The sequence below is a fragment of the Callithrix jacchus genome, chromosome 9 (assembly GCF_049354715.1).
Source record: "Callithrix jacchus isolate 240 chromosome 9, calJac240_pri, whole genome shotgun sequence".
Lineage (NCBI taxonomy): Eukaryota > Metazoa > Chordata > Mammalia > Primates > Cebidae > Callithrix > Callithrix jacchus.
This window is the reverse complement of record NC_133510.1, coordinates 30,814,414-30,834,598: the sequence shown is the minus strand read 5'-3', so window position 1 is coordinate 30,834,598 and position 20,185 is coordinate 30,814,414. Positions and strand designations below refer to the sequence as shown.

At 35.7% G+C, this 20,185-nt stretch overlaps 1 protein-coding gene across 1 annotated transcript in view; it reads right to left on the bottom strand.

The window, feature by feature from the left end:
* Nucleotides 1-20,185, bottom strand: part of NELL2 (neural EGFL like 2) — a 396,829-nt gene that overhangs the window by 212,354 nt on the left and 164,290 nt on the right. The window contains exons 11-12 of the mRNA XM_035255757.3: nucleotides 11,365-11,456; nucleotides 7,412-7,514 (exon numbers count right to left, since the gene is read on the bottom strand). Of these exons, the coding sequence (XP_035111648.1) occupies nucleotides 7,412-7,514; nucleotides 11,365-11,456 (195 nt within the window). The remainder of the gene's footprint in view (nucleotides 1-7,411; nucleotides 7,515-11,364; nucleotides 11,457-20,185) is intronic.

Sequence of the window (20,185 nt, the reverse complement as noted above, 5' to 3'; positions counted from 1 at the left end):
AAAAAAGAAATATTATAAGGGTCCAAAATGAAGATTTACGATATAGAAGATAACACAATGAGAAGGTAATCAGAGAACTATAGGTTCAACATTATCAATACCTGTGGGTTAAACAAACCAGGTCAGATGAAATGTACCTATTGTATATTTAAGAAATTAGACAGATGGCTTAGCATCCAAAAAAAAAAACTTTCTAAATATGTCAAAGATGAATATTACAGCCCTTTACTTTTCTCTAGAAATCTGCAAGGCAAAGTATGTTCACTCTAAAGAGGAAGAAATTTTTTAAGAACTATAGAGATTTCACAGATCTCAGAGTCTTTATGAGAGAAGAAAAATGGAACATTTTACAAACAGTGAGAGCAATCATTTGTAATTTCTCAAGATCTCTTCTTGTGGTCTGAATCTTTTGTTCAAAGATCATCTAAGATGCTGAAATGAAGTCTTCAAAACTGGAATCCATATTTAATGGAAATTACAATATCATTCAACCAGTTTTAAATTGCTTGATGTATGTTATCTATCTAGTTTTAAATTTTCTAATGAATTACTATTTTAGCCCATGTTTAAAAAAAAAAGAAAGAAGGTGGCCAGACGTGGTGGCTCACATTGGTAACCCCAGCTGTTTGTGAGGCTGAGGTGGGTGGATCCCTTGAGGTTAGAAGTTGGAGAGCAGCCTGGGCAACACGGTAAAACCCTGTCTCTACTACAAATACAAAAATTAGCTGGGCATGGTGGCAGATGCCTGTAATTCCACCTAGTCAAGAGGCTGAGGCAGGAGAATTGCTTGAACCCGGGAGGTGGAAGTTGCTCACACCATTGCACTCCAGCCTGGGCAACAGAGTGAGGAAAAAAGAAAAGAAAAAAGAAAAGAGAAGGAAAGAAAAGGAAAAGAATGAGGGAAGGAAGGAAGAAGGAGGGAGGGAGGGAGGAAGAAAAAGAAAGAAAGAAGGAAGGGAAGAAAGGAAGGAAAAGGAAGAAGGACTAAAAAAGCAAGGAAAGAGAAGAAGGACTGAGAAAGTATATTTCATGTATCTTAGAATAATCTGATCTACCTATAGCCAAGAAAGACTTTTACTTACAAAAATCACAGAGATGGAAGTACTAAATTAGTTAATCTTATCTGTAATCAAACTGGTGTTCATTATGATTGGTATCATTCCAGAGTTAAAACATATTTCCTATTAATGCAACTATGGTTTATAGTAAAATATTATTGGTACAACTTAATAAGCCTGAAGAAGCATAATGTTCCAAAAATGTAAGAATGTCATTAAAAAAGAATGGAAAAGTAATCAAATGACTCAGTGATTTCTACAAAAATAAAATAAAATAAAACATAGGTTTGTTCAGTCCAGAAAAATATAGTCAATAACAGCATTTAAAATACTTGGAAAGTTAGCTTCTCTTGACAAGAGTCTTCACAATCTAAATTGTCATGATTAAGGCTGTACATTTAAAAGTAAAATTCTTAAGAAGAGCAAAAGTAAAAAATGCTTTCTCCTAGGGTCTTTATATTTCCTTCTTCTTTAAATAGCTAAATTGAGATAATATTTCTTCAAATATATTCCACTGTCTTTTTAAAATGCCTGAGGGAGAACAATTTCAGCTAAAAAGTTATGTTCCCTACCTATCCCATAGCTCAGCACATCCTCAAACTAAGTCAAAAGGCTTCAAAAACCACCTTATATTTATTCTATATTAAAACAAAGTTACTAAAAAAAAAGCCTACTTCTTAAGATACATAAAGAATTAAGAAACAAAGTTCTAACACAGTGCTAAATTTCTGCATAATTTTACCTGTACTGTTTCAAACAACTTTTAGAGGGCTGTAACTAAGAATGGGTACCATTTCTGATACATCTTTTTCTCACAACTATCCTTCAATTTTTCACTAGATTGAATTATCTATGCTCCCATCTTTAAGACTCTGCCCAATATTATCTATGTCATATGATATGCCACCTTTATTACCATCCACTTTCAGTTCTGTTTCAGTAATGCTGAGACTTCTCATCTCAGCGTTAAACATCTTGCACACATACACTATGTAAAGTTTAATTGCTGCAAGAATTTTCTCACTTAAGATAACAGCATGATCCAACTTTCACTGTTTTTGGTAAAAGTTAGAAAGTGATTTACTTTTTATCAGGTGGGTTTTGTTAAACACAAATACTTGAAAAATTAAGATTTCAGTCAACTGAATTCCAATTTACTATAAACAATGTCAGCTATTTTGATTCATTCTTCCAACAGATAAGTTGATTGAATCTACTGGTTATTCTGCAAAATGCTAGGGTCAAAAAGCTAACAACTAATGGGTAGAAAATCCAGACTTGATTTAACATGGGTTGCTTCTGATATATAGGGATCGCTTTAAAGAAATCAGAGGATGGAATGCAATATAAAAAATAATAATAATAAATAAATAAATAAAAATTTAAAAAATAATAATAAAAAAATTAAAAAAAAAAGAAATCAGCGGGTGGGTTGGCAACATAATCCTATTATCTTCATAGTTGCATTTCCATTCATGTGTACCTGGCTTTTGGAGTTGAGAGGCCTGAGTTTACATCTGATCTCTGCCACTTACTTGCTGTGTAAATTACTAATTGTATATTAATTAACCTTTCAAAGCCTTCAGTTTTTCTTACCTGTAAAATCAGTATAATAACTACCTTGTAAAAATGTAAGGTACAATGAAATCATCTATGTAAAAGCATAATAGTATATTATTTGTTAATAACTAAAGCTATTAGAGTATTACTAATAAGCTGAAACAAAATATGTTGAGATCCATAAATTTAAATATTTGTTATAGACAGATGGATGAACGAATTATCTAATACAACCTAGCCTTTCTTTGATTTCCTTCTTTAGATTTTAACTTCAAGGATATCATGTTCTCTAATCCCCTTTGTAAGCTTTACAAAGTTACATAAAGTTCTATGTTTCTTTAATCAAGTGTAGACCTTTTGGTAAAATATAAACATGCATTCCTATATAACTGGAAAAGTAGGAGGGCGTGGATACAAAAGGTGTGTGTGTATACGTGTACTGTTTTATATATATATAAATATATATAATATAAATTATATATATATATATAAAACTGTAATACATAATTGTCAAGAGAAAAAGAATACAATAATGTTGTGCTGAATATTTATAGGTTTTTCTTAAAGGCATCTATTTCTTGTTTTTGTGGAGAAAAGAATAACCTAGTTATACTTTGGAAGAATCATGCACCCATACTTTCAGCCCGGATGCTTATAAGAAAATGGAGTCTACTCCTCCCCAGGATGCAGCCACATCAGTCAATGTAGTCCACTGGCCCAGACACAATAATTTCTTCAAGTCAGGGTATATTGTCTACTTCAGGCTAATTAAGACCACTGAAACTCAACTCTGGGATTTTTATTCAGTTTATGAGAATATTCAGCTTTTCCTTCCACCTACTTGAATGGCATAATGATATGAGCGTAAGAATGTAAAAGTATAGCTGAGAACACACAGAGCCTGAAAATAAAGCTACCTCAAAGGAGATAAACTGAAAGATATATCAAAACAAAGGGATGGGATTTGAGAGCCGAATCAAGCTACACCTGAAGCCAATTTACCCTCTGCTTATTGGGACCTGTATATTCTGATTTTTTGCTGTGCCGCTTGAATTGGGTGTTCTATCACTTGCACATTAAAGAATACTAATTAATTCTGGTGTTGTTTGCAAGATAATGGATTATCCTAGTGTTTCCCAAAGTGTAGCTTATGTACATGGATGAACATTAAAAAATACAAATAGCAATGGATTTCTTTTAATGTGTATAAGAAATACACAAATCTAGCAAATAACCCTATTATTTCATGGCAACCACCGCTTAGGAATAAAACTAAATCTTTTAAAAATGAGTTGACTAAGAATAGGTCTTTAAAAATTAGCTATGTAATGGCATTAGTAATAGCCAGAATCACAGTGATAAATAAATAATGTGGGAAACTATAGGTTATCCAGAAATTTCCCAGGGAGAGGAGAACAACCAACACTAATTCAGTCTTCTGCATGTGGATGTCCCTGTTGCTTTTAATTATGAGTTGAGATGAAGTAAATAACAAATTGAAGAGGGACATCTAGTGAATAAGGCTTAATGGTCTTGCAGGCAGACAAAGTGGTTGCCAAGGAGGAGAAGAAGAACCAGAAGGACTGGCTATAAAGGTTATCCACATTACTTCTGAATCTAAGTCAGAATCCTCTCTGGGTCACTTCATCTCTATCACGTGGTAATCTGTTATAAGCTTCCTTGAAAGGGCTAATTCAAAAAAGCAGAAACCTTTTCTGCTACATTTCTTCTGATCTGCTACTACAGAAGATGGCTAGCTACAGCGTATGTAGAACACTGTGATTTTGATTTAGTGTCTAGTGATTTGGAGCCTGACTTCGGTGTGCAGCTTAGTTTCTAACCACTGGCTGAGCCTCTAGTGAAAAGGTCAACACTTCATCTCATGCTCTGCCCTCAGTGAACATTTACTAATTGTTGTCCAACAACTCACTCTTTCCAATGTGAACACACCATCTTTAGCACTACACAAATAGGCCTGGAAACAGGAGGCCAATTTTATTAAAATGAATTTGTCACAACATATCTTTAGAAGCTGACTAAAAATTTAAGCCTTGAAAATTTGACTTATTTTAGTTGAAAGTTAGAAATGCTAGTAGAACAAGTTTATTTTACAAATTTGAAGCCAGAAATTGATGCAATCTTTATTAAAAATGGTTCTAATTATTTCAAGAAGGGCCAACTGTCCAATTTCAGTTTGAGGATTATCTAAGCCAGTGTTTCACAATCCTAGCTGCAAAAAATAATTTATCAGGGAGTTTCTAAAAATAGTAATGCCAAGGCCCCACCCATCTTATTCAGTTACATCAGAATCTCAGATGGAGGGGTATCCGTCATGATACAGTCTATCATTGTGTTTTTAAGTATGCTGTGTAAGCACATTAATTTTTTTAACTGTAAATAATGTAAATATAACACAATTTTTGTATTAGCCTTTTCCATTTATTAACTTGCTTTTCATAATATATCAGGACTCTTTTATAAAGAAATAGATGTGGTTAAGGTTTCTCTTGATATCTTAAAGGCCCTATTTCAGCTCTTTACCCAAATCTTATCTTATCCAACTTTGACTAACTTCTATGCTATTCATTTCTGTAATTTCAGTGTAGCCCTTGGACACGTTTAATGTCTATTAAAAATAGCCATGAAAGGTGGGCACACTTTTTCAGTACTCCTATCTATGGTGAGGTCTATTTTCCCTTCTCTTGAATGTGGGCTGCCTGTGACTGCTTTGCCCAATTGTGTATGATAGAAGTGATGTGTTGCCAGTTCCAGACCTAGTCTTTGAAAGCCTGAGCCACTATTTAAGAAGTCTGATCACTATCCTGCTGGAGAGACCATGGGAGGAAGTCCTGAGATTACGTAAAGAGAGAGGGAGCACCAGCTGTGTTCAGCCTTCTAAGCATCCCTACCAAGGTGACCAATATATAGCGAGGCCATCTTGCACCTCCCAGCCAAGCCCAGCTTCCAGCCCTACAGCATTGAATGACCTCAGTTAACACCACGGGAACACTTAGCCAAGCCCTGTCTGAATTCCTGACCCACAATCCTATTACGTTAATCACTGAGTTTTGGAGCAGCAATAGATAGTGATTTTTGCAGCAACAGAGAACTACTAAAAGTGTAGTCCTGCTTGCCATCGGCAACAGCATCACCTAGGAGTTTTTTTCTTTTTAGAAACTCAGATTCTTAGGCCTGACCCTAAACCTACTGAATAAAAATCTGCATTTTGATAATATCCTGAAATTAGTCATATGTATATTGAAGTATAAGAAACACTGATATGGCCTACCCATGTTTGGATGCCAAAAACACTCTAGTCAAGCTGCAAACTGGGAGGCCCAAATCCAAAGAGCATTCTTGATTCATATAAAATTACACACATGCTTTGTGTAACGCACTGACTCTGGTACTGTGAGGGTGAAAACTCTTATGGTCCTTATTATATGTCCCTATAATCATAGTTCTTTTTAGAAGTGTTTCTTATTTTGCAGAGTTATGCTGGAGGCTCCTTGATGGGCAGAGCATGTCTTAAACCATCTTGTGATTCCTAAAGAGCCTCACATAAACTGAGATTTAAAAACTCTCTATTGAGTGGATGGAAAAGTAACTTAAAAACTAAAAACAAAACCAAACTATACCACCCTGCTAAAAATGGGAGTGGGTGATCCAGGATCTATCAGAGACTATGCCCATTTTTGATAGAGCAGGTTAAAAGAAAACAAAATAGTATACATTTCATAATGTTTCTTTGTCTTACTTTTTCTATTTAAGCTTCATTTTGCATCAACATAAAGGTCATTATTCAAACAAGTACTAGTAGCTCCTTTGGGGCAATTTGTTATACAGCACCAATTACATCAGTTATAAGTACCAACTACATTCCAGATATCATACAAGATATTAAGGATATAGAGCTGAACATAAAGACTCAGCCCTGCCCACAAGATGCATTTTCTAATGCAGAAGATGGATTCACAAGCATATAATTCCAATATAATACAGGAAGGTGCATACATTTCATGATTGGCAAGGATCTTAAAGAGTTCCATATAATCAATGCTTTAATTTAATATATGAATCTATAATAACATACCTAGTTTAAAAACCTTTAGTGATGGAAATTCACTGCCTTCTGGCAGTTAGTTTCTTGAACTTATCTTGAACTAATCATCAAAGTCCCTCCTACTTATATTGAACTAATAATCGTAGTCCGTTCTAATTACTAGTTCTAGTCATTATGCCTGTCATATCAGAGGCAACACAGAACAAACAATGTATGTCTGATGGCCTGTCTCTTCTCAGTAGTCCAGAAACCTATGGGTGAGAATTGAGAGTAGAATCGAGAAGAGAGGGATCTGAAGTAACAATAAGGGAAAGTATTATAGGTAAGTTATAAAAAGAAGCTGAGGAGAAATGATAAACAAACAAAACTCACTTGCCAAGAAACAGTAACTGCCAATAAAATAACTAACTCAATATTGTTGTGTAACTTTCTTTAGTAAAGCTGTGTTGATTCCGAGCCAGCACACAGAAAGGAATTTAGAGATCCAAAGCTTGAGACAAGTTCAAGATACCTTGCAGAAATGCATGGGAGTAGTTTGGTTTTAATTCAGTTCAGTAAATATTTCATGACTACCTACTGTGCTTCTCTGTGTCAAATCAGGAGAGCATATAGGGAAATACTATTAGTCTATGGAAATAATTCACTTATAAGAGTTTCTACTTCATGTCAGTTATACTAGCCTACTAGAATGACTCTTGCACATAAATTTTACTTTCCAAAAAAGTCTTACCTTTACAAACTTTGCAACAACTGTGAGACAAGGTAATCTGATGAGACTCTGGACAGTCCAAAGCTGGACAGCCTGAACTCTCAACAAGTTTCATGGTCTGGTCCTGTTAGACAACACAAAAGAAATGCTTCAAATTTTGTCATTAGGACTTGCTAAGAAGTTTCCAGATCCAGCATCTGAGAAGGCTCTTTTAAGATCAGAGGAAAATTTTTGTCCTGAGGACCTCTGCACGGGTCATGGGCTCTCTTCCAAAATGGTATTAAATCCCAACTGAAAAGCCTTTAGAATGAGCAAGTATTTAGAATAGAAATCAGCCACACTGATTCTGCCCCACTGCAGCCATGTTTATAATTTGCCAAACATCTATGTAATCCTGGAAATTTTTGCTAGTTTTAAAATACATTTGTAAGCCCAGAGGACAATTGTGGAAAAGACACAGTTTGAATTATATCAACAGCTTTTGGAAAAAAACAGTAAATTAAAATTGAGCTTTTGAAACATTTCAGTTTTCTTATAAGGTTTTGTTACACAAATCATCTCACAAATGATTCTGGTAAAAATACTGACTATGTCCCATAAAACTACAAGGAAAATGAGGGCAGGATTCAAGTCTCTTGTAAATTAATGTCTAGCACATTTTTAGGCACATAATTGACACTTTAAAATTTTTCTTAAATAAATGAAAAAATCAATGTAAAATAATTGTGGTTCTGGAAATGAAAAGATTAAGTACTTCCCAAGGAGAAACCAAAATACAAAATACTTTTCTGACAATTAAAGTAGCCCTGCCTTAGGAGCAAACATTTGTTTTCTATACTGTCGGTCTCCAATCTCCTAAACACAAGGGTCATTAACTATGTTATATTATGCTAACCAATATATAAGTAATTAAATAACTCTTGCAATTTGCAAGCTTCCATTTTAACTACTGCTTAATAACTTAGATTTGTAGTATCAGTTCTGCAGGGAAAGCTTTCATGGAAGTACACATTTCAATATCTGCCTTTTCCTGGCTCATTTATATAAAGGACCTTACCTAAATCATAAGCTTTTGTCAAGAAAGCAGCAGGAGACATGTATACAGTGGAGTCAAATGCTAGTCTTCTCTTGGTTTAGTAGTGAAATCAGTTCTGGTAATCTGATTTTTAAAACCACAGTGTTTTTCTGTTACTATTAAAGTCACAGACCCCAGGACATATTTTCAAAGCCACAAAACTGACAATAAAAGAATAAAGACGGGCTGGGTACAGTGACTCACACCTGTAATCCCAGCAATTTGGGAGGCCAAGGCAGGTAGATAGCGAGGTCAGGAGTTTGAAACCAGCCTGGCCAAGACGGTTAAACCCCGTCTCTACTAAAGGTACAAAAATTAGCTGGGCACAGTCATGGGCACCTGTAATCCCAGCTACTTGGAAAGCTAAGACAGGAGAATAGCTTGAATCCGAGAGATGGAGGTTGCAGTGAGCCATGATCATGCCACTGCACTCTAGCCTGGGTGACAGAGCAAGACTCCATTAAAAAATAAAAAACAGGGACTAGAACTGACAGCCCAGAGAATGGATGTGTGAGAGAGCTGTCAATTATGTAACACTGTAAATACGGGAGCTAAGGGCCTTGAAGGGAAAAGAAACTGTGAAAGTCCTTAAAGTGAAGAACTTCGTACAAAAGCTTATGATGATCTGATAGAGCTGTGCTCTCCGATCAATAGCCACTAGCTACATGTGGCTCTTTTACACTGTAATTACAAAGTATATACATGAGAGTTTGAAGACTTAGTATAACAAAAGAATGTACAATATTTTATTAATACATTTCATATTGATTACACATTGAAATGATATTTTGGATATACAGGGGAAACCAAAAAAAAAAAAAACTTGGTCCAGGCCTGGCTCACGCTTGTAATCTCAGCACTTTGGAAGGCCAAGGCAAATGAATCACAAGGTCAGGAGTTCAAGACCATCCTGGCCAACACGGTGAAACCCTGTCTCTACTAAAAATATAAAAAATTGGCTGGACATAGTGATGGACACCTGTAATCCCAGCTACTCAGGAGGCTGAGCAGGAGAATCGCTTTAACTGGGAGGCAGAGGTTGCAGTGAGCTAAGATCACACCACGGCACTCCAACTTGGGTGACAGAGTGAAATTCAGTCTCAAAAAATAAAAAAGATCCAACAAAAATTATGTTTGTGGTTTGCATCATATTTCTACTGGATGGTGCAGCATTAGAAGGTAAAAAATTGTACCTTTTGTTTGAGCAAATAGAAGGTAACATTCATTCATTTATCTAAAATTTGCTGAGCACCTGCAGTGTTGCCTCTCTGCAGACTTCTAACTGAACCTATTTAAAATCAAACAATTTTATATAATAGCAACTTTAAAATCCAATAGGCAATTATACCAGTACATTTCTAAACCACAATTATCAGTATTATGAGACGTATTCTGGTAAAGTGAATAAGATACACATACACACACACACACACACACACACAGAGAGAGAGAGAGAGAGAGAGAGAGAGAGAGAGAGAGAGAGAGAGAGAGAGAAGTAGAGAAAATTCAAATGCCCTCAAGATTTTTAAATTTAGAGCCCACATTTTAATGTTAGAGATTACTATAGAAGCCAGCTGGCAAAAGTTTTCCCCCCTCCTTGAAGTAGCTTCTCTGAGTCCCTTTTCTCATTTTGGAGTTTACTAGATCTCACTTTGTCTTCCAATTCCTTTATCTATTGTGGGACTTACTCTACTCACAACAGCCTTGGTGTAGGGATGCTGATAAAGGAAAATCCATCATCTTGAAATACAGGTTGAGTAATTCATTTTAATGTTCCTGTGCCTCTATTCTCTTGATGGGAACCTACATCATTGGAAAGCTGATTTAAAACTAAAAGAAGCAGCTAGGACACTTTATAATGGGCATGAAGAAATCAGAGCTTTCATGTTCTAGAAATCAAATCTGTCACAGTCTTGCCTCTTTGCATCTCCTCCTTGCTTATCTCAAAGGATTTCCAAATTAAGATGCATAAGTGGATAGCTTCTTTCAGATTCAATTTGTCTTGGCAAAATTCTCAGGATTTTCCTTTCCCTCACCCTTAGCAATCATATAGATGCTCACAGTTTATTGGTGGTGCCAGCAGCATATATCACTATTTTAATGTTCTACATAATTTATACATACTAAATCATTTCCCAAACCCATGTACAGAAAGTATTTAAAGAGGAAAATTAACTATCAAATAAAAATGAAACCCAAGGCAGAAATTTTATATAGAGACAGTTTCCTTCATATGGAATAAGGATTGAAATGTAATACTAGGGTCAAGAAATATAATATTATAATTTACAAGGGGCAAACATGAAGTGTTGTGAAACATATTTAGTTTTTCAATTAGTAGTAGGTCAAGAGCAAAAGTTCAAATGAATCACATTTGCTTCAGAAACCTTGGCAAGTGAATTTGTAAGGAATTCCACTTTATCTAATTTAAAACAATCCTTCCAAAGGGAATTAGAACAACATCAGTCTCATTCCATCCAACAATTAATTTTAGTTAGGTAGCTTTTTGTTTTGCTTTTAATTGAACCGAGCAATATTTCTCAACATGGTTCAAAATCATGAGTGACAAAAAGCTAAGTCTAACTTCACCTACATTTTCCTCCCAACAGCAAATAAGGAGCTGATTTGAATTTGAAAATATAGGACAACTTCACAAGGCTTTAATTTGACAAAATGGCATTTTTATTTATTGGGAAAATGATTTTTCAACCACTAATTTACTAATTTACATGTTCGAAAAAAATGAGAATTTCTTTATATTCGAACTATAATTGATACTGTGAATTTTCTCTTTGCATTAGAATTTGAAAAACATATTTCAAGTGTGAGCTAGTCAAGAAACTTTTATTGTGTTTATAAATAGAGACAATTTTGAAAGACCCATGAATGGTCTTCTTACCTTGCACTCATAGAGAACACATACTCCAGAAGAGGAATAGACCGTATTTCTTTCTCCTTCAAAGTAGGTTCGTCCTTGAAATTGGCATATCGCTTTGGAGTAAAAAATACATATATATTTATTTTATTGGAAAAATAGCTTAAAGGGGATCAGAGTGTCTTGTAACAGCAATTCACATGTTTTTACTCCTTTTTTACAACATATTTGAATAACCAGAAACCTCAATTCAATCTACTGCAAGGCACATGTAAACTTAAATTAGCATCACGCAAATTAAGTTGAGAGAGTAAAATAAGATACAAAAAAGAAAAAGGGCAATGACAAGTCAGAATTAGACTCTGAAAAAGTAGTGCCAAGAAGCAGACTTGCAGCCAATTACTTGCCTGACAGATGATGTCCCGCTTAGGGCATATTAAGTAGGCACTTAGGGTGGCAATAAATCAAGGGTAATGAGAATCAGGGAACAATATGAGAAAAGTTTTTGTTTTATATACCACTACAGAATTTTAAAATAGAAAATTATAACAGAAAGAGAAGCTATATTCATTTAAGCACATCCATGTAAGTTTCAGGTTTTATGGTTTAGTGTTATTTTACTTATAAGCATGTAAGGGTTAGGGCACCCCATCTAGGATGCTGATGGGTCTTAATCTGAACCAGCCTAGCTTCTGTCACAATTAAGTAAAATTTTAAAATGTAACCTTAGATTCTATGGGAAAAAATATGTTTTTAATCCATAAAAATGCATAGAGTATCAAATACTTTTTTCGAAAACTTGCAAAATATTTACAGTTCACACAAACATTTAGTCAACAGAAATCATTTCCTTGTTTTGAAGTATTTCACACTACTCACATTGACTCATCACCTAACCTAAAACAGACTTACCCTAAAGCTAATGAAGCCTAATTTTCAGGGTCCTTCTCTGGCTTAGGCTCTTTGTAAGATCCTGAACTAAGTTCTCCTTTCATAATTTTGTATTTTTTTCTTTGAAAGGGACCCAATATTGTAGATGCTTCAGATCCCCAGAACATCTAGATCTTCCCCAAGATAATATTTCAAAGACCAGTGGAAGTGACCAACTGATACAGACTCTGGCAATTTGTTCCCCATATTTACTAAATCTAATTTTTTATTTTAACTATACAAATTCTATAAAGTGAATGTGTACATTTATTTTCTTTTAACTCCAGTGTGTGAATTATAAGAAATTATTTCACTCTTTGGAATTTATATATCCCTATTACCTTTAAAAGTATCAACTTGCCAATAATAAGAAGAAAGAAATTAGGCATACATTTATTTTTTAATTTTATTATTTTTTTTCTTTTAGAAACAGGGTCTTGCTATGCTGCCCAGGCTAGTCTCAGACTCCTGTCCGTAAGTGGTTCCTCTACCTACCCTCCCAAAGTGCTGGGATTACAGGCATGAGCCACCATGTCTAGTCTATTCTCTTAATAATATTAATATATTATTGTATAAATATTCATACCCCAAATTAACATGACTCTCACTTTCCTTGAAAAACTATTTTAAAGTTGCATATTTAAATAATAAAAACTGTGCACATTTTTTTAAAAAGTCATCTTTCAACTGATCACCTTACTTAGCATTTATTAACAAATTTGACTACATAATGCATATCTTCTAGTCAATTGATTTTTAATTTTTAGAGCTTACTAGCTAAAAGAATACAATTTACTTGCATTCATTATATCACTTAAAGTCTGGCTAAAATATGCTCACTCCTTAATATTCAAAATGAAACAAAGAATTTGTCAGTTGCATACTATCATATTATGAATTAAAATGGTTTGTGCATTTATTTAATAAACCTGATTAATTACAAAATATATCTCTCCGACATCTAACTTCTAGAAATTTTTTTTGTTTTTATGAAACCCAGTAACCTCAACATACCTAGCATATTGCATGTTTAATTATGCTTAATAAGCACTATATTTTATAAGATAATGATAATAAATAAAACCTTTCTTACATCTATTTAGTACCTGCCATTCAAGGGTTCTAGGCCTATTATATTATATGGCTTGATAACTGTAGCCTATGCAAGTCCAAGGGTATGTGGAAGAAAAAAAGTGGTGTTCTAAATCTTTCTTACACAGAGGGGAAAGGAAACATTGTAAAAACACACAAGGGTGAATTCTCTTTACACAGAGTCTTTTGATAATTTAATATTCACGTAGAGAAAAGGGGCCTTCTGTTCTAAACTCTTAATTCAAAAGACTCAAATAGGCAGCTTGCAGGACAACAGGGCACCAAATGGAGGTTGGCAAAGAGGGAAAAAACACAAAAATGAAGGAGGTCACAATTGCTTAATTCTCTTTCAAGCAATGAGCACAAGCAGGAAGAAGATGGCTTAGGGAGAACTCAAAGTGAGTGATTTTTATTTAATTTCTTTTTTGATAAGTTGCTGTAATTCTCCATAATTCTAATGTTGACATGAAATATTCAGTAATACTAGTAGGATATTTCTTAGCTAGCTCTTTAGAGGAGAACTGTGAAGAAATTCAAAAAAGATACAGTGATTTCTAAAACCACTGCAAGGAATCATAAAAATGGCTAACACAGTGAAACCCTGTCTCTACTGAAAACACAAAAAATTAGTTGGGCATAGTGGCAAGCGCCTGTGGTTTTCAGCTACTCAGGAGGCTGAGGCAAGAGAATTACTTGAACCTGGGAGGCAGAGTCGCAATGAGCCGAGACTGCACCACTGCACCCCAGCCTGGGCGACAGAGTGAGACTCCGTCTTTAAAAAAAGCGGGGGCATTAGAATGGCTCTAGGAGTTTTCTAAGAGAAGATTCAGGGAGTAACAGTCATGTTAACCTATTCGTTCATTTAACAAATATGTACTGAGCTTCTATCACATGTCAGATACTCTGTTAGGTTCTGGAATTCAAAGACAAATTTAATGTGCTTCATGCCTCACTAGTAGGGCAGACAGACTCATACACAACTAAGAGCAGCCAAACTGAAATCCTATGATTAAATAATTCATAAGTTATATAGAAACTCAGGAGACCAAATTAACTTCTAAGAAGGAACAGCTGGATTAAGATTAAGAAAATAGAACTATAAATCATTCTACTATAAAGACACGTGCACACGTATGTTCATTGCAGCCCTATTTATAATAGCAAAGACCTGGAACCAATCCAAATGCTCATCAATGATAGACTGGACAAAGAAAATGTGGCACACATACACCATGGAATACTACACAGCCATAAAATAATGATGAGTTCGTGTCCTTTGTAGGGACTTGGATGAATCTGGAGACCATCCTTCTCGGCAAACTGACACAAGAACAGAAAACCAAAAACTGCATGTTCTCACTCACAGGTGGGTGTTGAACAATGAGAACACATGGACTCAGGGAGAGGAGCATCACACACTGTGGGGAGTTATAGGGGTGCTAGGGGAGGGACAGCAGGGGATGGGAAGGGTGGGGAGGGATAACATGGGGAGAAATGCCAGAAATAGTATGTACCAATGCAACAACCCTGCATGACCTGCACATGTACCCCAGAACCTAGAGTAAAATTTAAAAAAAGAAAAAAGAAAAGAAACAAGGGCTGGTCAAGGATCCAGACTGTGGTAACAGCAAGGAGTCATCATTACCCTAGGGCTAAGGAACAAGGGAAGAAAATGGTTTCACTAGAGTCCAATAAGATAGAATTACGAGGATAGGCTGCCTTGTGAAACCTATAATCGTGAGAGCACAACTATGGCCAGAGACATAACCTGGTGCAGAAAAGAAACATAGCCAACCTTCTTTCCTCCTGTCTTCCAATTTCCTGCTGGTGTCTCCCATTGGTGAACTCTACTTGAAACTAGCTGAACAATAACAAGAATAGGTGTCAATTACATTAATTCAGTATAAGCCACCAAGAGGTCTAGTTTACCAGGATAGCTTGCTCAGAAGGGCATGAGAGAGTGGAACAAAGAAGGAAAAGGTTTGAAAGAGAAAACAGATATTTTTTAAATGTAGAGCCTCCTTGAGATTCTCAAAATGAGTTTTGTATGCAGCCAGAGGATAAAATGAGGGAAATTAGGTGTGGAAAACTCAGGTGTGTAAACAGAGGAAGGAAAGGAGATCAGGCATACGCCCTAATTTTAACCAAGGCCAACCCATGCAGGTATCAGGTGAAAATTCTCAGAGATAACAATAATCGCTGGTTACCGCAATGGCTACAGGACCATCCCCGGAATTCTCTAACTGAAAAGTATCTGCCTGCTAACCTGTCTGTCCCCAGTAGAGTATAAAGTAAGAAAAATCACTTCCTCAATAAAACAATATAGGAATAATCATTTTTACTACAGTTATTGCTCCTTTTTACCATGTTAATTGCATGCACATGTTTACAGACAGAGGCTTAATTTCTTCCCTAATTTTGTTGTGTGGCTTGTGTACACGTGAGTGAGTGTATATACCACATTAAGTGTTTTGTGATGTAACTATGGATTTCTACACCTAAAATCATTTACAAGCTCTAAGTAGAACTGTTTCAATTAGGCTATATTTTCAAAAGTCTATGCTGAGTGATTCAATAAACACATTATGTGGATATATTTTAAGATATAAAGCTTCTAGGGAGATGTGCTTAATTTATTCATACAGGTTTATCACTTTGTAGACTAAGAAGCTACACCATTTTGAAATCAAACTAACCCATAGAACCATAGCAACTCATTAGTTACTAATGTTAAGCAATGTGATATGTATATTTATTCTGACTCTGGTAGATGCTGCTGTTGGCATAACTCCACAGAGTGCATTCACATTGTGGTCTATGTGATTTATACCCCCAGAGCTTTCCAGCACACAGTCTATTTAGTGATAAGTAGAGACATTAACAAGAACTTGGAGAAATTCAACAGGACAACATAATACTTAATATATATGTTCTACTAAGGTTATGTTAAATATTACAAATTGTATAGTCACTAGCATCATAATTATGAGAGAATCTAAAAAAGCAATTAATACAAATTATTTTCACTTCATTTTAACAACATAAAAACAACAGCAAATAGGAAACAAGAGATGGTACAGACAAATTGGAAACTCATCAGTTGTTAAAAAGTGAAAGGTAATTTATAACACAGACTGAGAAATGAATAAATGAAAGAGGACAGTAAAACTCTGAAATTCTAAGTTACACATTAAAATCTTGATTTACTGGTCATTAATGCAAAGATGGCAACTGTGATTCCTCTAATGAGATTTAAATGAACTTCAGCAAATCTTTGTAGAAAGAATTATCTAAATCTATCTAAAATAATTTCAGAATATATAAGCCAAAGGGCATGATATTTTACTTCTAAATATTTCCTCCCTATATATTTAGCTTTTTCTTATTACTTAATTGAAAATATATGCATCTACTTTAAACTTCCCAATTGGTATCAATCCCTTTAGAAATGATTCAGTACAAAATCAAAAGGTATAAATGCCAAAAAGAAAGCCAGTATAATTCACCTGAGTATGGACTTACAGTTTATCTCAAATTCATTTTCTTTTTCTTTTTTATTGCATTTTAGGTCTTGGGGTACATGTGCAGAACATGCAAGATAGTTGCATAGGTACACACGTGGCAGTGTGATTTGTTGTCTTCCTCCCCTTCACCCACATCTGGCATTTCTCCCCAGCTCCCCCCCCACACTGTCCCTTCTCTATTCCCCCCAATAGAACCCAGTGTGTAATGCTCCCCTCCCTGTGTCCATGTGTTCTCATTGTTCATCACCCACCTATGAGTGAGAATATGCGGTATTTCATTTTCTGTTCTTGAGTCAGTTTGCTGAGAATGATGTTCTCCAGATTCATCCATGTCCCTTCAAAGGACACGAACTCATCGTTTTTGATTGCTGCATAATATTCCATGGTATCTATGTGCCATATTTTCCCAGTCCAGTCTATCATCGATGGGCATTTGGGTTGGTTCCAGGTCTTTGATATTGTAAACAGTGCTGCAATGAACATTCGTGTGCATGTGTCCTTATAGTAGAAAGATTTATAGTCCTTTGGATATATACCCAGTAATGGGATTGCTGGGTCAAATGGAATTTCTATTTCTAGGTCTTTGAGGATTCGCCACACTGTCTTCCACAATGGTTGAACTAATTTACACTCCCACCAGCAGTGTAAAAGTGTTCCTATTTCTCCACATCCTCTCCAGCATCTGTTGTCTCCAGATTTTTTAATGATCGCCATTCTAACTGGCGTGAGATGGTATCTCAATGTGGTTTTGATTTGCATCTCTCGGATAACCAGTGATGATGAGCATTTTTTCATATGTTTGTTGGCCTCATGTATGTCTTCTTTTGTAAAGTGTCTGTTCATATCCTTTGCCCATTTTTTAATGGGCTTGTTTTTTTCTTGTAAATCTGTTTGAGTTCTTTGTAAATTCTGGATATCAGCCCTTTGTCAGATGGGTAAACTGCAAAAATTTTTTCCCATTCTATCGGTTGCCGATTCACTCTAGTGACTGTTTCTTTTGCCGTGCAGAAGCTGTGGAGTTTGATTAGGTCCCATTTGTCTATTTTGGCTTTTGCTACCAATGCTTTTGGTGTTTTGGTCATGAAGTCCTTGCCTACTCCTATATCCTGAATGGCTTTGCCTTGATTTTCTTCTAGGGTTTTTATGGTGCCAGGTCTTATGTTTAAGTCTTTAATCCATCTGGAGTGAATTTTAGTGTAAGGTGTCAGGAAGGGGTCCAGTTTCTGCTTTCTGCACATGGCTAGTCAGTTTTCCCAACACCATTTATTAAACAGGGAATCCTTTCCCCATTGCTTGTTTTTGTCAGGTTTATCCAAGATTGTATGGTTGTAGATATGTTGTGTTGCCTCCAATGCCTCTGTTCTGTTCCATTGGTCTATTTCTCTGTTTTGGTACCAGTAACATGCTGTTTTGATTACTGTAGCCTTGTAGTATAGTTTGAAGTCCGGTAGTGTGATGCCTCCTGCTGTGTTCTTTTTGCTTAGAATTGGCTTGGCTATGCCGGCTCCCTTTTGTTTCCATATGAAGTTCAAGGTGATTTTTTCCAGTTCTGTGAAGAAAGTCAATGGTAGCTTGATGGGGATAGCGTTGATTCTGTAAATTACTTTGGGCAGTATGGCCATTTTCACGATATTGATTCTTCCTAACCATGAACATGGAATGTTTCTCCATCTGTTTGTGTCCTCTCTTATTTTGTTGAGCAGTGGTTTGTAGTTCTCCTTGACAAGGTCCCTTACGTTCCTTGTTAGTTGTATTCCTAGGTATTTTATTCTCTTTGTAGCAATTGTGAATGGCAGTTCATTCTTGATTTGGCTCTCTTTAAGTCTGTTATTGGTGTATAGGAATGCTTGTGATTTTTGCACATTGATTTTATATCCTGAGACTTTGCTGAAGTTGCTTATCAGTTTCAGGAGTTTTTAGGCTGAGACAATTGGGTCTTCTAGATATACTATCATGTCATCTGCAAATAGAGACAGTTTGGCTTCCTCCTTTCCTATTTGAATACCCTTTATTTCTTTTACTTGCCAGATTGCTCTGGCTAGAACTTCCAGTACTATATTGAATAGAAGTGGTGACAGAGGGCAACCTTGTCTAGTGCCGTATTTCAAAGGGAATGCTTCCAGTGTTTGCCCATTCAGTATGATATTGGCTGTTGGTTTGTCATAAATAGCTTTTATTATTTTGAGATACATTCCATCAATACCAAGATTATTGAGGGTTTTTAGCATAAAGGGCTGTTGAATTTTGTCAAAGGCCTTCTCTGCTTCAATTGAGATAATCATGTGGTTTTTGTTTTTGGTTCTGTTTGTGTGGTGAATTACGTTTATAGACCTCCGTAGGCTGAACCAGCCATGCATCCCCGGGATGAATCCTACTTGACCATGGTGGATAAGCTTTTTGATGTGCTGTTGTAATCCGCGTGCCAGTATTTTATTGAAGATTTTTGTGTCTATGTTCAGCATGGATATTGGCCTGAAGTTTTCTTTTCTTGTTGAGTCTCTGCCGGGTTTTGGTATCAGGATGATGTTGGTCTCATAAAATGAATTGGGAAGAATTCCCTCTTTTGGGATTGTTTGGAATAGTTTCAGAAGGAATGGTAACCGTTGCTCCTTGTGTGTCTGGTAGAATTCGGCTGTAAACCCAACTGGACCTGGGTTTTTTTGTGTGTCTTAGGCTCTTAATTGCTGCCTCAACTTCAGACCTTGTTATTGGTCTATTCATAGTTTCACCTTCCTCCTAGTTTAAGCTTGGGAGGACACAGATGTCCAGGAATTTATCCATTTCTTCCAGGTTTACTAGTTTATGTGCCTAGAGTTGTTTGTAATGTTCTCTGAAGATGGTATGAATGTCTGCGGAATCTGTGGTGATTTCCCCTTTATCGTTTTTTATTGCATCTATTTGGTTATTCTCTCTGTTTTTTTGAATCCATCTGGCTAGTGATCTGTCTATTTTGTTGATCTTTTCAAAAAACCACCTCTTGCATTTATTGATTTTTTGAAGGGTTTTTCGTGTCTCTATCTCCTTCAGTTCTGCTCTGATCTTAGTTATTTCTTGTCTTTTGCTAGGGTTTGAGTTATTTTGATCTTGCTCCTCCAGCTCTTTCAATTTTGACATTAGGGTGTCAATTTTGGAATTCTCCACTCTTCTCATATGGGCACTTATTGCTATATATTTTCCTCTAGAGACTGCTTTAAATGTGTTCCAGAGGTTCTGGTATGTTGTGTCTTCTTTCTAGTTGGTTTTGAACAACTTCTTTATTTCTGCCTTCATTTCATTGTTTATCCAGCCAACATTCAAGA